This window comes from Mirounga angustirostris, unplaced genomic scaffold (assembly GCF_029215605.1).
Source record: "Mirounga angustirostris isolate CCGP_5_RB_7025 unplaced genomic scaffold, mMirAng1.0.hap1 SCAF_10, whole genome shotgun sequence".
Classification (NCBI taxonomy): Eukaryota; Metazoa; Chordata; class Mammalia; order Carnivora; family Phocidae; genus Mirounga; species Mirounga angustirostris.
In genome coordinates, this window is record NW_026991718.1 from 111,128,518 (window position 1) to 111,143,284 (window position 14,767).

The window sequence follows — 14,767 nt, forward strand, 5'->3', positions numbered from 1 at the left end:
GCAACCCCTAATGAAATAATAATTTCATACAAATTATTGTTGGTTGAAACCATTAACTCAGTGGTTCTTAAGCCAGGCTACACGTTAATATTATTTACAGAGTTCTGAAAAATATCTTGCCCAGACCTCATGAGAGACCATGTGTTCACAGAACCAACAGGAGCAACAACCAGAATTTGTTAGAAATGTAAATTCTCAGGCTCCATCCTAGATGAACTGAATCAGACTCTCTGGTATGAGACCCAGCAATCTGTACTTAACATGCCCTTCAGATGATTTGGTGCCTGCTAAAGCTGAAGGACCAGTAAGTCAAAATCTTTGGGGTGGGGCCTTTTTAAAACTCCTTATATGATTTCAGTGTGCAGCCAAGGTTGAGAACTAGTGCTTCAGAACTAGCTTTCAGTTAAAGCTTTCAGTTAAAATCCAGACTGTGAGATATTTCTACAGGCTGTCCTGGCTTTTCAGTAAGTCAACTGCAAAAAAAGTTTTTAAAAGGAGAAGGGATTGCTCCAGATTAAAATAAGCTGAAGAGAAATAATAACCAAATGCAATATGTGGTCTTTATATAGATATTAATATGAACAAACCCATAAAATCTGAATATGGGTAAGGCCTGAGATAATACTAAGAAACAACATTAGTTTTGTTAGGTGCAAAGATATCATTGTGTATACAAAAATCAATTGTAATTCCATACACTAGCAATAAACATTCTGAAAATAAAATTAAGAAAAACAATTCCATATACAATAGTAAAAAAAAAAACAACTTAGGTATACATTTAACAAAAGAAGTGCAAAAACTTGTCTATTGAAAACCACAAAACATTCTTGACAGAAATTAAAGATCTAAATAAATAAAAAGACATCCCATGTTCGTGGATCAAAACATTTAACTGTTAAGATGACAGTACTCTCCAAATGGATCTATAGATTCAACACAGTCCCTATCAAAATCCCAGCTGGCTTTTTCACAGAAATTGACAAGCTGATCTTAAAATGTATACAGAAATGTAAGAAACTCCAAATAGCCAAAAACAATCTTGAAAAAGAACAACAAAGTTGGAGGACTCATACTTCCTCATTTCAAGACTTACTACACAGCTATAGTAGTTAAGACAGTGTGGTATTGGCATAAAGACAAGCAAATAGATCAATGGAACAATATTGAGAGTTCAGAAATAAACCCTTCCATTTATGATCAACAAGGGTGCAAAGACAATGAGAGAAGACCCTTTCAACAAATGGTGCTGGGACAACTGGATATCCACATGCAAAAGAATGCACTTGGAACCCTACTACAGACTATATACAAAAATTTACTCAAAATGAATCATAGACCTAAATGTAAGACCTCAAACTTTAAGACTTTAAGATGACCTAAGAGAATTGAAAACATAAGTCCATAATAAAACTTGTACACAAATGTTCACAGCAGTATTATTCAGATTAGCTAAAAAATAGAAACAACCGAAAGGTCTATCAACTGATGAATGGATACATAAAATGTGGTATAGTCATATGATACAATATTATTCAACCATAAAAAAAAAATGAAATATTGGTATGTGCTACATGTATTACCCTTGAAAACACTATACTAAGTGAAAGAAGCCAGCCACCAATGGCCAAATTATTCCATTATAAATTGATACGCAATATCCAGAATAGGAAAATTTAGATCCAATACCAAAAGTTTAAGCAACAAAAGAAAATATAAATTGGACTATATCAGAATTAAAATCTTTTGTGCTGCAAACAAAATACCATAAAGAAAGTGAAAAGAGGGCGCCTGGGTGGCTCAGTTGGTTAAGCGACTGCCTTCGGCTCAGGTCATGATCCTGGAGTCCCAGGATCGAGTCCTGCATCGGGCTCCCTGCTCGGCGGGGAGCCTGCTTCTCCCTCTGCCCCTCCCCCCTCTCATGTGCCCTCTCTCATTCTCTCTCTCTGAAATAAATAAAGAAAATCTTTAAAAAAAAAAAAAAAGAAAGTGAAAAGAAAACCCACAGAATGAGAGAAGATATCTGCAAATCATATATATGATAAGAGACTTGTCTCCAGAATATAGAAAGAACTCTTACAACTCAATAATAAAAACACCCAATAAACTACCCAATTTTAAAACGGGCAGAGGATTTGAACAGACATTTCTCCAAAGAAGATATGCAAATGGTCAAAGAGCACGTAAAAAGACATTCCATCATTAGTCATTAGAGGAATGCAAATCAAAACCACAATGAGATACCACTTCACACCCATTAGGATGGCTATAATAAAAAGGACAGACAGTTACAAGTGTCAACGGGATGTGGAAAAATTGGTGGTGGAAATGTAAAATGATACAGCCATTCTGGAAAACAGTTTGGCAATTCCTCCAAAAGTCAAACACAGAGTTACCATGAGACCTAAGCAATTCCACTCCTAGGTACATACCCCGGAGAAATGAAAACACATTCATCTAAAAACTTGTACATGAATGTTCATAGCAGCATTATCCATAATAGCCAAGGACTGGAAACAACCCAAATGTCCATCAACTGATAAATGAATAAAATGTGTGGTATATCCATAAAATGCAGTATCATTCAGCCATAAAAAAGAATGAAGTCCTGACATGTTACAACATGGATGATCCTTGGAAGCATCATGTTAAGTGAAAGAAACCAGTCACAGAGGGCCACATATTATAAGATTCCATTTATATGAAATGTTCAGAACAGACTAATTTACAGAGACAGAAAGTAGGTTAGTAGGTACTTAGGGCTAAAGGGTGGCGGGTAATAAGGAATGACTGCTAACTAGTACAGGGTTTCCTTGCGGCGGGGGCAGGGAGACACAAAAAATGTTCTAAAATCAGATTGTAGTAGCAGCGCCTGGGTGGCTCAGTCAGTTAAACCTCTGCCTTCAGTTCAGGTCATGATTCCTGGGTCCTGAGATCAAGTCCTGCATTGAGCTCCTTGCTCAGCAAGGAGCCTGCTTTTCCTTGCCTCTGCCTGCCACTCCCCCTGCTTGTACTCTTGTGCTCTCTCTGTCAAATAAATAAAATCTTTAAAAAAATTAAAAATAAAAAATAATTTAAAAAAAATCAGATTGTGGTGATGGTTTTATAACCCTGTAAATACGTTATTTTTAAAACTGACTTGTATACTTTATTTATTTATTTATTCATTTAGGGGGCGGGGAGAGGCAGAGGGAGAAAGAATCTTAAGCAGGCTCCATGCCCAATGGGGAGCCTGACACGGGGCTTGAGCTCACAACCCTGAGATTATGAACTGAGCCGAAAGCAAGAGTTGGATGCTTAACCAACTGAGCCACCCAGGTGCTCACAGACTTGTATACTAATTTAAATAGGTGAATTATGGGGCACCTGGGTGGCTCAGTCGTTAAGCATTTGCCTTCGGCTCAGGTCGTGATCCCAGGGTCCTGGGATCGAGCCCTGCATTGGGCTCCCTGCTCTGCGGGAAGCCTGCTTCTCCCTCTCCCACTCCCCCTGCCTGTGTTCCCTCTCTCGCTGACTCTGTCTGAAATGGATGAATAAAATCTTTAAAAAAATAAAAAAACAGGGGCGCCTGGGTGGCTCAGATGGTTAAGCGTCTGCCTTCGGCTCAGGTCATGATCCCAGCGTCCTGGGATCGAGCCCCGCATCGGGCTTCCTGCTCAGCGGGGAGCCTGCTTCTCCCTCTCCCTCTGCCTCTCTCCCTGCTCATGCTCTCTCTCTCTCTGTATCTCTGTGTCTCAAATGAATTAAAATAAATAAATAAATAAATAAATAAATAAATAAAAATAAATAAATAGGTGAATTGTATGGTATGTAAATTATACCTCAGTAAAGCATGTTTTAAAACAGCATTATGATCATGTATGTAAGTATGCAGGAATGAGATAACATGACGTTAACATTACATGAGATTTTAGAATATTTCTATGAAAGATAAATGACAAAAGGTTGTTTATCAGTGAATCTGGGTGGTGGGCATTTGGATGTTCATTATACCATTCAGAAAATTCTAGTTAATAATAGATTCCCTCTTATCAATAGAGGCTGGAGCCTTTAAAAACTTCAAGCAGGTAGGGTGGAAGGAAATTTGGAGATCATCTGGTGAAGTCATTCACCTAACAGATGGGACCCAGAGACAGAAAGTGACTTTCTCAAGAATAAACAAAAAACAGACAAGGTGGGGAGTAGGCAGGGGCCCTGTCTTTAGAGACCTGTTTCTTACTCAACAAACAACCACCTGGCAAGCGGCTGGGGGTGCCATGAAAGGTCCAGAACTTACTTGAGTTTCAGCTCCCTTGTGAGCTCGTTCTGAGTCTGTTCCAGCTCCTGACGCTCCTTGATGTGCTCTTCTTGGAGGTCATGGATCTCTGCCTTCACCGCCTGAAGCTTGGAGAAGAGCTGGAACCGAGGGGAAAGGCAGGTGAGGAGGGGAGCCCTCCAAACAACAGAGTTCTTCCCTTCCCCCGAGTCTCAAGACACCTCTGCCTGGCCTCGTTCCTTTATACCTTCTTGAGTTTTTTGGTCTTGATGTCCACCTCTTGCTGCAATGAGCTGTACGTCTCTTTAAGTTCCAAGGTCTCCTCATCTCTGTTTTCCATCTGTTGCTGGATCTCTCTTTCTCGACGTTTCTGAGCAACATCACATAATTCATCAGCTTGCCTAGAGACAATGTCTATACAAGAATACAGAGCTGGGTGCTCCAGGCCAAAGTCTCCCACTAGGAAGGGGCTGAACACCTTGTTTTCATTCCCTCTGAAGAATCTAACACAAGAGATATTTGCTCTGTAGCTTTGGTGCACCTTATCCCACCGTGTTCTCCTCAAAAGGGAATGAAAAGTTACCTGTTCTGCAATTTCCTGCCGTTTCTGCTCCAGGATTTTCTGTTGTTCATTCGTATGATCTACTATATTTTTTCCTCCAACAAGCAGCTTACTCTCCATGGCCTGAGTGAGAAAAAAGTAGAATCCATCTCGTGAATGATCTCCCTCAGAACATATCTCCTCATAGGGAAGTCTGTAAAACATAATGAGCTCAGGACTCAGCCAAAGGAGTGAACTCTGGGGGAAAATAGACTGTGCACAGCAGTGTCCTTACCATCACCAGGGTGGGGCTGAGGTGGCCCCACTGGGGCTTTACCTTAGAAACACTGAAGATAGAGCTGCCCCAGCCATATAGGAATTTCAGCTCTCTTAAAAAAATTTTTTTTGTTTTGTTTTGTTTGTATGTACAAAGTATTGACCCTACTTAAAACATATTGAGTACCTCCATGTGCTAGGTACTAGGAATGCAACTGAATATGAACCACAAAGCTGAAGACTCCACTGTGGCCCACAGACAAATAAGCAGGCTCTTACGCTACGGAGTCAGCCACCATTGTAAGGAAAAGACAGAGAAATAATGGGAGAGGCATACAGGAGGGGAGGATTCAGGCTTTTGGAGGGAATCAAGGAAAGCTTCCTGTCTCCAGAGTGCTGAAATAAAAATAGGAATTAGCTAAGAAAAAAAAAAAGAAATGCAGCAGTGCCTGGGTGGCTCAGCAGGTTAAGCGTTCGATTTATGATGTCGGTGCAGGTCATGATCTCAGGGTCGTGAGACTGAGCCCCGCATCAGGCTCAGCGCTGAGTGTGCAGTCTACTTGAGATTCTCTCTCTCCTTCTCCCTCCGCCCCTCCCCCTGCTCACACTCCTGCTCTCTCTCAAATAAATAAATAAATAAAATCTTAAAAGAAAAAAATATCGTGTGTGAGAGGGTAGGATAGGAAGTGGTGATACATGAAGGTGGCAAAGGAATCAGGGGTCAGTTCAAAAAACATCAAAGCCCTGTTAAGGGAAACTAAAGTTGATCTGAGAACTGCAGGAATCGCACTGACTGTTCTTTGAGCATAAGGGTACACAGTCAGATTTGTGTTTTAGAAACATTCTTCACCCACCACAGGAAGGATGACTGGACAAGGGCAGGCCAGGCAGAAGGAGACCAGCCAGGAGGTTGTTTTGAGGATTCAGGCCTGGGCTAGGGCAGTAATGGCGGGGCAGAGCAAAGTGGATGGGTCCAAGAGATCCGATCCGATGGCGCAGGATTCAGAGGCCTTGGGACTGACTGGACGGTAAGGGAGAAGGAGGCATGGCTAGCAGGGCTCTGGCTTGACTGCAAAAAGGAAGGCAGGAAAAAAAAAAAAAAGAAAGAAAAGAAAAGGAAGGCAGGAACAGGTTCTGGGTGGCCATGGCCATCCCTGGAAATGTCCAGTAGGCAGAAACTATCAGACTTGAATGTTAGGAGACAGCTCTGGGCTGGCTATAATAGATGGGACACCTTGAGCATTTAGATGGTGGCTAAAGCCATGGGAATGATTTGCACCTGAAAAGCACAGAATCCAAAAACTCCACGACCTTGCTTTTAAGAAACTTATGAACATTAATAGTAGCCCTCTGCTGCCATCTTTCAGTGAGCCCTTAGGCCCATTTCCTCTTCTCTCAAAATGAAGTGGTTGGACTGGATTACTAACCACCCTTCCCGCCCCCGCCCCCCCACTCCTTCCAGCTGTAAAATACTTTTGTCCTATGATTTTACAGCATCCAGAGATTTTGAGAGACAGAAGTAATATCATTCTCCCATAAACAAAACTTCTAAGAGATTCAGTGACCTTGAGGTAATACTGAGTCTTGCCACACCTGGCCTCTGAGAGTTGCCCAAATAATCCAGGTTGTTTAGAGAGTCTAGGTGTTCCTGGGCTTGAATAATAGATGTGATCCTAAAAACCAGCATGCACATCAAACAGGGGCACACTCTGTTACACTTTAAGTGCAGGAATATGGAGGGGTGAAGTGGCGTCTGACGTTCAGGAATCCCAGAGTAAGCCCCTCCCTGAAACAAAGTGACGTCCTAACTGTGTTGTATAGGACACCATTTTTACATCAGGTCTTGAACACTCTGGAACAGACCCCTGCCTCTGAAGTAAAACAGAACCCAGCTCTGTGAAAGGGCTACCATGAAGCCAGAGATAAAGCACAGCTTCATACAGTGGGGAAAGCGGAGGCGAGAAAGCGAAATTAATAAACAAGGATACATTTGAGCATCGAAATCAGTTTTCATAAATTCACTAAGAAAGAACCCAACACCTCAGAGCCGTTCTGGCTGGTGGGCAGGGGTCCGATTGCCAGGGCTAGCCCTGTCCTCTCCTCCGCCAGTAAAGGCCTATGGCAGCCCAGAGTCCAGGTACCTGATGGAATAGTACACTGGCACCAGAAAGAAAATACATAGGAGTCTCCATGCTCTAGAATGCTAGTCAGCTACTGACTCACAGGGGTTGGAGGTTGAGGGAGGGGGCTGACTACAAGAGAGCATTTGTGGGCAATGGAACTATTCTGTATCTCATATGGTCGGGGCACTGCATATTAAAACCACGAGGGGCACCTGGGTGGCTCAGTCGGTTAGGCATCCGACTCTTGATCTCAGCTCAGGTCTTGATCTCAGGGTCATGAGTTCAAGCCCCGAGTTGGGCTCCACGCTAAACATGGAGCCTACTTAAAAACAAACAAACAAACAAAAAAATCCCACAATGAGATACCATTTTACATACATCAGATATATGATAATTAAATCGGATAGTCATAAGTGCTGGTAAGGACGAGGAGCAACCAGAGTTCATATGTGCGGGTAGAAGCTTCACTTCATATGGCCACCTCCAAAAACAACTTGTTATTATCTAGTAAAATTGGGGCTGCACATACCCGAGGACCTAATGGCGCCAGGTAAGAAATTCTTGCTCATCCGTGTTCTCCTGGAGCCAAGTACAAAAATGTACATAGCAAAAAATGGAAACAACCCACTATCAGGAGAATGGAATACCACTCACTTCTCAGAGCAGTAATGAAGAATGAACCACAGCTACAAGCATCAACCTAGACAAATCCCATTACATAAGACTGGGCAAGTAAAAGCAAATTGCAGCAGTGGGATTCCATTTATATAAAGGTAGAAAATTATGTGGAACTATCTTTTTTTAGAGGTATATACTTATATGAGAAAACTGTAAAGAAAAGTCAGGAAACAATAAATGCCAAATTCAAAACAAGGGCTAGCTCTGGGGGAGGGAGACACAAAGCTTGTAAAGATATGGATTATGTTCTATTTCTCACACTGGCTGTGGGGCCCTTGGGTGTCCGTTTTATTGCTGCTTTTCATACCTGCACATATGTAATAATTATTCTTCCTACGAGTTCAATATAAACTTGAAGAAATGGTTTTTATTTCAATTCAACAAATGTTTACTGGACACTGGATCCATGGGGCTGTTGGGAATGTAAAACTGAAAGGGACATCATCCATCATATCATTTTTTGGATAAAATGGAAAGCACTGAGAGAACAAAGGCCCAAGGAAGGTTGTGGTACCTTGATTTTGGCGCCCAGCATCTCAGCAGCGTCCTTCTCCCGCCGCAGGTCCTCCATCTTCTTCTCTTTCTCCTTCAGCAACCTCATCTTCTCCTCTGCAACCAAGCTGTGGTCCTCTACAATGGCCCGCTTCTCAATCTCCAGTTTTTCTTGCTGTTCCCGCCAGTAATCATCCTTATCATCCCCTTCCTCCTCACCCTCTTCTCCCTCCTCCTCCTCCTCCTCCCCGCCCCCACCACTGCCACCACCTTCCCTCCGCTTCTCTCGCCTCTTCCTCCTGCCAATGGACCGTTTTTCCAGCTGGGCCTTGAGCCGAGCAATCTCTTCCTGGAATTCTCGAAGGAGGGCATCTTTAGGGTCCTCGTTGACCCTTGGCTTGTTCTTAATGTTTTTGGCACGGTTGGCATATCTCAGAGTGGTCAGAGTCTCTTCTACATTGTATGAGGCAGGTCCCACGTTGGCTACCATCACAGTTTTAGCATTGCCACCAAGAGAATCTTGGAGGAGCCTGGTCAGCTTTGAGTCCCGATATGGAATGTGAGTGCTTTTGCCGTCCACCAGGGCAGAGATGACATTACCTAAGGCTGAAAGGGACAGGTTGATCTTGGTAGCCTCCTTCAGTCTTTCTCCTTGTGCACCGGTCTTGGCTTGCCGTTCGCTGCCAGCAAGATCCACAAGGTTCAATTTCCCTACACGGATATGGTTTTCTCCATCAAGGCCCACCTCACTGCACTCAATGGTGATTACAAAAATTGCATGAGAGCGTGAGCTGTGCTCGTTCATGTTGGTAGCGCCGACAGAGCGGTTCTGGTTCCCCACGTTCATCACATGCTCTATTTCCTTCACGCTCTTGGTGACAAAAGAAGACAGGTCTTTCACGTACACGCCAGTGTCAGGCCTCTCTTTGAGCTCTAGCCTTTTGGTCTGATCCTTTGAGAGCAGATCTCGGATCTCCTCCTGGTAGATCTCCAAGTAAGAAGCCCTGACCAGGTACTGTTGATTCTGGGATCGAGAGATATGGGTGAAGATGTGGTCAAATGAGTTAGGGATGACCCCTCTTTTCTCAGGATCACCACGGACTCCTTCCATCGTGTAGGTTTTCCCAGTCCCGGTTTGTCCATAGGCAAAAATTGTCCCATTGAAACCCTGCAAGACAGAGTCCACGAGCGGTCGGAATGTCTCATCATAGAGTTCAAACTGCTTGGCATTCCAGTCATAGACTGCATCAAAGGTGAAGGTCTTGGGCATTTCATGGGCCACTCCTTTGGGGTTCTTCACTGACACCTGCCCCAGCTTCACGTCCACATCCACCACCTTATCATATGAAGCAGCCTTTTCCTTGCCATTCATGGGCCGACAGCGAACCACCACCCTGACTGACTCCGAGCTTTTTAACTTTGACATGATGAACTCTGACTGGGTCAACCTTGAGGGCTGTGAATCCAAAATGTCTCAGGATGCTAAGGTCCTAGAAAAAAAGCAAAAGTAAATAAGGACAGTACAGTTGTCACTGAAGGCTGCTCAATAGCACCTGACACACCCATGTCACCTTCGTCTGGCTAACCTTCTGATGGCTACATTAAATAACTGTAATGCACGCTATATACCTCTTCATAGGATCTTAACGAGCTTCAGTGGGAACAGTACAACCTTTAGTCTCCCAGTAGTGTGAACGAGCCTGTCTTCCCTTTGACTGATACTTTATCTTATACTCCAGGTTGCAGCAGCTAGAAACCTTTTAAAAGCCTGGATAATCTTCTGTCCTGTTGAACTACTAAAACCTCTGCAGAGAGCAATTTGGAACTATCTATCAATACCTTTCGACGTAGCAATTGTATTTCTAAGAACTTATCCCACAGATACAAGGATATTCGTTGTGGCATCATTTGTGGTAGCAACAGACTGAGGAGGATGATGGAATAAATTAAATATATATGTAATGACACATATATAGCAGTTACTGAAAAGAACATGCTAATCTAAATGTAACTCCATACTGAGATGCAGTGCTAAGTGAAAAAAGTAGATGAGAAACCGTGTGTATAGTACAGTTAACACGGTGTGTAAGCAGGTGGATATATGCACTCATGTTTATGTTTGATATGCAAAACAATATTCTTAGAAGTATGCATATCAAAGTGGTAACAGTGGCAGCCTCAGCAGGGGAACTGTGGGCCTAGAGGACTCTCAGGTCAAGAGAGAGAGAAAAAACTTCACTTCATGCTCATCTGTACTGTTTGAATTTCCTATCTTGTGCCAATAATACTCTTCCATTCTAAAATCATAAACTATGGCTTATGCAAAATGTATGCAAATAAATGAGGATGTGGTGTAATACATTACATAGAAAGCACTTATTCAACCAACAGATTGAATACAATTTGAATGCAAATAAAAAAATCGGTGTTAAAATTTTTTTTTAAATAGGAGCACCTGGGTGGTGCAGTACGTTAAGTGACTGACTCTTGGGTTCAGCTCAGGTTGTGATCTCAGGGTCATGAGATCAAGCCTCACGTGGGGCTCCATGCTCAGCACGGAGTCTGCTTGAGACTCTCTCTCTTCTCCCTCTGCCCCTCCCCGCCTCTAAAATAAACAAATAAATCTTAAAAAAAAATTTTTTTTTAAGTAAAAACAAAAAAGAGAACTTCATTTGGTGCCAGAAAACTCAGGGAGCAGAAGAAAGGATGATTAAATGGGTCCTTTGGGAAGGGGTAGCAAGCAAGCAGATCAGAGTGAAGAAGTACATACGAGGACCCCAAATTCCTAAAAACCTCAATGTGGGGTGGTTTTGGCTTTTCTTTTAAGTAGGTGATTCTCCTGCTTCTTGATTCAGTGACCTCTTCAGTGATAGGTCCCTGTCCCTCACATGTTCTCCAGCCACTCAGGTCCCTGCCCACAAAACAAGTATTACTAGATTTTTAATCTTCCTGAGCTAGTTTATGCATAGCAAGCAAATATGTAATAATACATACTTACCCCCTCTTTTTTAACGCAAGCATAGAATGTTATACACAGTAATAACACAGTGTCCTGCACCTTGCTTTTCCTCACTAAACCACATATCTTGGCATTTGTTCCCTCAATAAATATACAGCTGCCTTATTCTTTATGACAGCAGGAAAATATCCCACTGCATGGAAGCGTCATAATTTATTTAACCACAATCCCAGCACTTAAGCTGTTTCTGATATTTTACTGTGAAAAAACTAGGCCCACATCCTTTCACGTGTGGGAAAGTGTATCTGTAAGATAAATTTCTAAAAACATACTGCTGGCTCACAGGATATATGCATATGTAATTTTAACAGACACTTAGGACAGTGCTAACAATTTCTTTTTAGTTGTGAGGGTGACCTATTCCCTGCCAACAAAGGAGCGGGAGAACGTGAGGCAGTGATGGGCCAGTCTATGGCTTATGGACTGGACGTTAATAAATATAGAGTCAATATGTTCTCCCATTAAGCTTTTATAAAAAATTCTGCTGCTGCTAAGTACATGGAAACATGAAAAGTTATTTTTTATACTTTCTAGTCGTTACATGTAATAAAATAATGTCTAGAATGAAGAGCTAGAAGGCCTCTAACCCATTTTCTATAAAATTGGTAAAACAGGGATAATTCTCCTTCTTTATGGATGATTGTGAGACTAAGGGGTACTTACAAAGGTGGAAGTACGTTATGAACTAACATAAAGCTGGATTAAAATAAACTGATGCAGATTCATCCAAAACCCTCATCAAAGGGTCATTCCAGAGATTACTGGTGAGCCCTAACTTTTATACTCTTGTTCAGTTTGTAGTCGTTACCCTAAAAAAAAAAATCAGATTAAACTAATCAGTGTTCAATTAGTAGTGAAGCTCAAGGGGTACCTGGGTGGCTCAGTCGGTGAAGCTTCTGCCTTCAACTCAGGTCATGATCCCAGGGTCCTGGGATTGAGCCTCGCATCAGGCTCCCTGCTCAGCCTGCTTCTGCCTCTCCCTCTACTGCTCCGCCTACTTGTGCTCGTTCACTCTCTCTCTCTAATAAATAAATAAAATCTTAAAAACAAAAAAAAGTGAAGCTCAACCCATTTAAGGAAAACCATGTAAAAGACAGTCCCTCCCTCATTCCCCACCTTCTATATGCTACTACAGTTTTGCCTAATGAGAAGAAAGAACTAGATGTTAGAATGGCCAGTCTGCTTACTGCGTCTCCCTTTCTCTTCCAAGGCAATGGCCCCCAAGCTACCACTGCAGCCGTTACCGGTGCGGGTCTCTACCTCCATGTCGGCAGAGACCTGCAAAAGCTGTCCAGGTGCTAAGCTCAAACCCCCGCCCCGAGCCTCCTGTGGGGAGGCCTCTGCTGCAGCTCGTGGGATGGTTTACACAAGGTCCTAGACTCGGAGTAAGAAACGTAAGGGGTGGGGGTGGGGAGGCGCCTGGCTGGCTCAGCCAGTGAAGCCTGCAACTCTCTTGATCTCGGGGTCATGAGTTCGAGCCCCACACTGGATGATTACTTAAATAAAACTTAAAAAAAAACCCACAACAACAACAACGTGGGGGGTTAAGTGGAGAATGCGTCAGTGGAGAGACCAATTTTTCTGCATTGCATATCCCTGAAGAGGCAGAGCCGTCCAGCTTTTACCTATCAAAACAATGTGGCCCCAAGCTTGTTTAAAAAAAAAAAAAAAGCCTGCATCAAGGGTGACCTTGATGTTCAGCTGCTTGTGTTAGAGCACCGTCTATTTTTTGAGCGCTCCAAAACAATAAAAACAAAGGAATGATAATGGCCTACAATGTTTGAAATGTTTTAAAAAGAAGGAATCCCCAAAGCCTGCATCCCCTTAATTAAATCTCAACTCAGAACACAGAACACCATTTCTTTTCAGAACCCACTGAGCTCGACTGAACTAGTCATGTATTATTGACGTAGTACTTCAGGAAGATGGGCTAATTTAATTTCCTGCCACCACGGCTTAAAAACTTGCTCTGGATCCTCCTCAAAGGAGAGGGTTTTCTTGGAAGGATGCCCTGACACTCTTTCTTTACTTTATTACCTTCCTTACTCTCCTTCTAGCCGGTCTAATTACAGTGATAAATCTTTAAAGGAACTCACAGCATTGCCAGGAAAGAAGCAACCACAGGTCAGCAGCTCGTCACCTTCATCCTGAATACCTTTTCTGTTAGAACTTGTCATTCTAACATTAACAACCACAGTTTGAATGGCCACTACACATGAAAAACTGAGTTTCTCCCCCAACTTCACTTCTTTTGTCCACTGAGGAAGTCAGTTACACATTTCTCACGGCAATGACTCTCTTCCAGATCGTTCTCCAGCTCTTCTATTTGGATTAATGCACCCTCACCTTTGCTAGCTGTCATGGAGTCTTACCTCAAATTCTAGAACTAGGTGTGGATTGGATTCTCACTACGGGCTTCCTATAGAGATTCTAGGACAGAGGTCACACACTGGTCACATTCTACCTGAAGCATTTTATTTGGACCATGTTATTTGTTAAAAAAAAAAAAAAAGCCTCAGCAATTCCACTTCTATGTATGTGTATGTCCTAGTGAAAAACCTTTGCACATGTACACGAGGAGACATGGACAGGGATGCTTCCTGCAGCATGTTAAAATAGAAAAATGGGAAACAACCTACACATCTATTCTCAGGGGAACTGAAAAAAAAATATATATATATAATATAGACACCATACTATTCAGTAGGTAAAAGGAATGCATTAGAGCAGGGGTCAGCAAACTATAGCCCATGGGCCAAATCTAGCCCACAACCTGTTTTTGTAAATAAAATTTTATTGGAACACAGCCGTACCCCCTTGTTTACATATTATGTATGGCTGCATTAGCTATAGAATAGCAGGGTTGAGTAGCTGTAACAGAGACAGGCTGGCTCACAAAACCTAAAATATTTACTGCCTGATCTTTTACAGAAAAAGTCTGCCAACCCCGAATCAGACTTATATATATTTACATGGATAAATAAACAAGTTGAGTGAAAGAGCAAGTGCAGAGCGATAATTATGATTAAAAATTTATAAAACAATATGGTGCTCATGGAGTTGCATTTATTTATATGTAAGTAGTAAAAAATGGGATAGAAAGATACACAACAACTTATAATAGCAGCTGCCCAAATTGGGCAGGGTGAGAGGTAGAGAATGGGATTAAAACTGGGAAGGATATTTCAATTTTATCTGTAATACTTTATCATTTCTCTTAAAAAAAAAAAAAAGGCAGGGAGGGGCACTGGGCTGGCTCAGTTGGTGGAGTGAGCAACTCTTGATCTCAGGGGTTGTGAGTTAGAGCCCCACATTGGGAGTTAAGTATACTTAAACAAAACAAAACAAAACAAAAATGGGAAATGAGGCTTGAGGAAAATAAG

General features: G+C 42.3%; 1 protein-coding gene across 2 annotated transcripts in view; it reads right to left on the reverse strand.

Moving 5' to 3' along the window:
• The window catches only part of KIF3B (kinesin family member 3B), a 40,225-nt gene that overhangs the window by 9,568 nt on the left and 15,890 nt on the right, over positions 1-14,767 (reverse strand). Inside the window, exons 1-5 of one of the 2 annotated variants that reach the window (XM_064572945.1) lie at positions 12,256-12,382; positions 8,388-9,855; positions 4,839-4,940; positions 4,503-4,625; positions 4,277-4,395 (exon numbers count right to left, since the gene is read on the reverse strand). In XM_064572945.1, the coding sequence (XP_064429015.1) occupies positions 4,277-4,395; positions 4,503-4,625; positions 4,839-4,940; positions 8,388-9,791 (1,748 nt within the window). In that variant the 5' untranslated portion in view covers positions 9,792-9,855; positions 12,256-12,382. Of the gene's footprint in view, positions 1-4,276; positions 4,396-4,502; positions 4,626-4,838; positions 4,941-8,387; positions 9,856-12,255; positions 12,383-14,767 lie in introns of those variants that run through there. The other variant, XM_045885544.3, reaches the window with a different exon arrangement.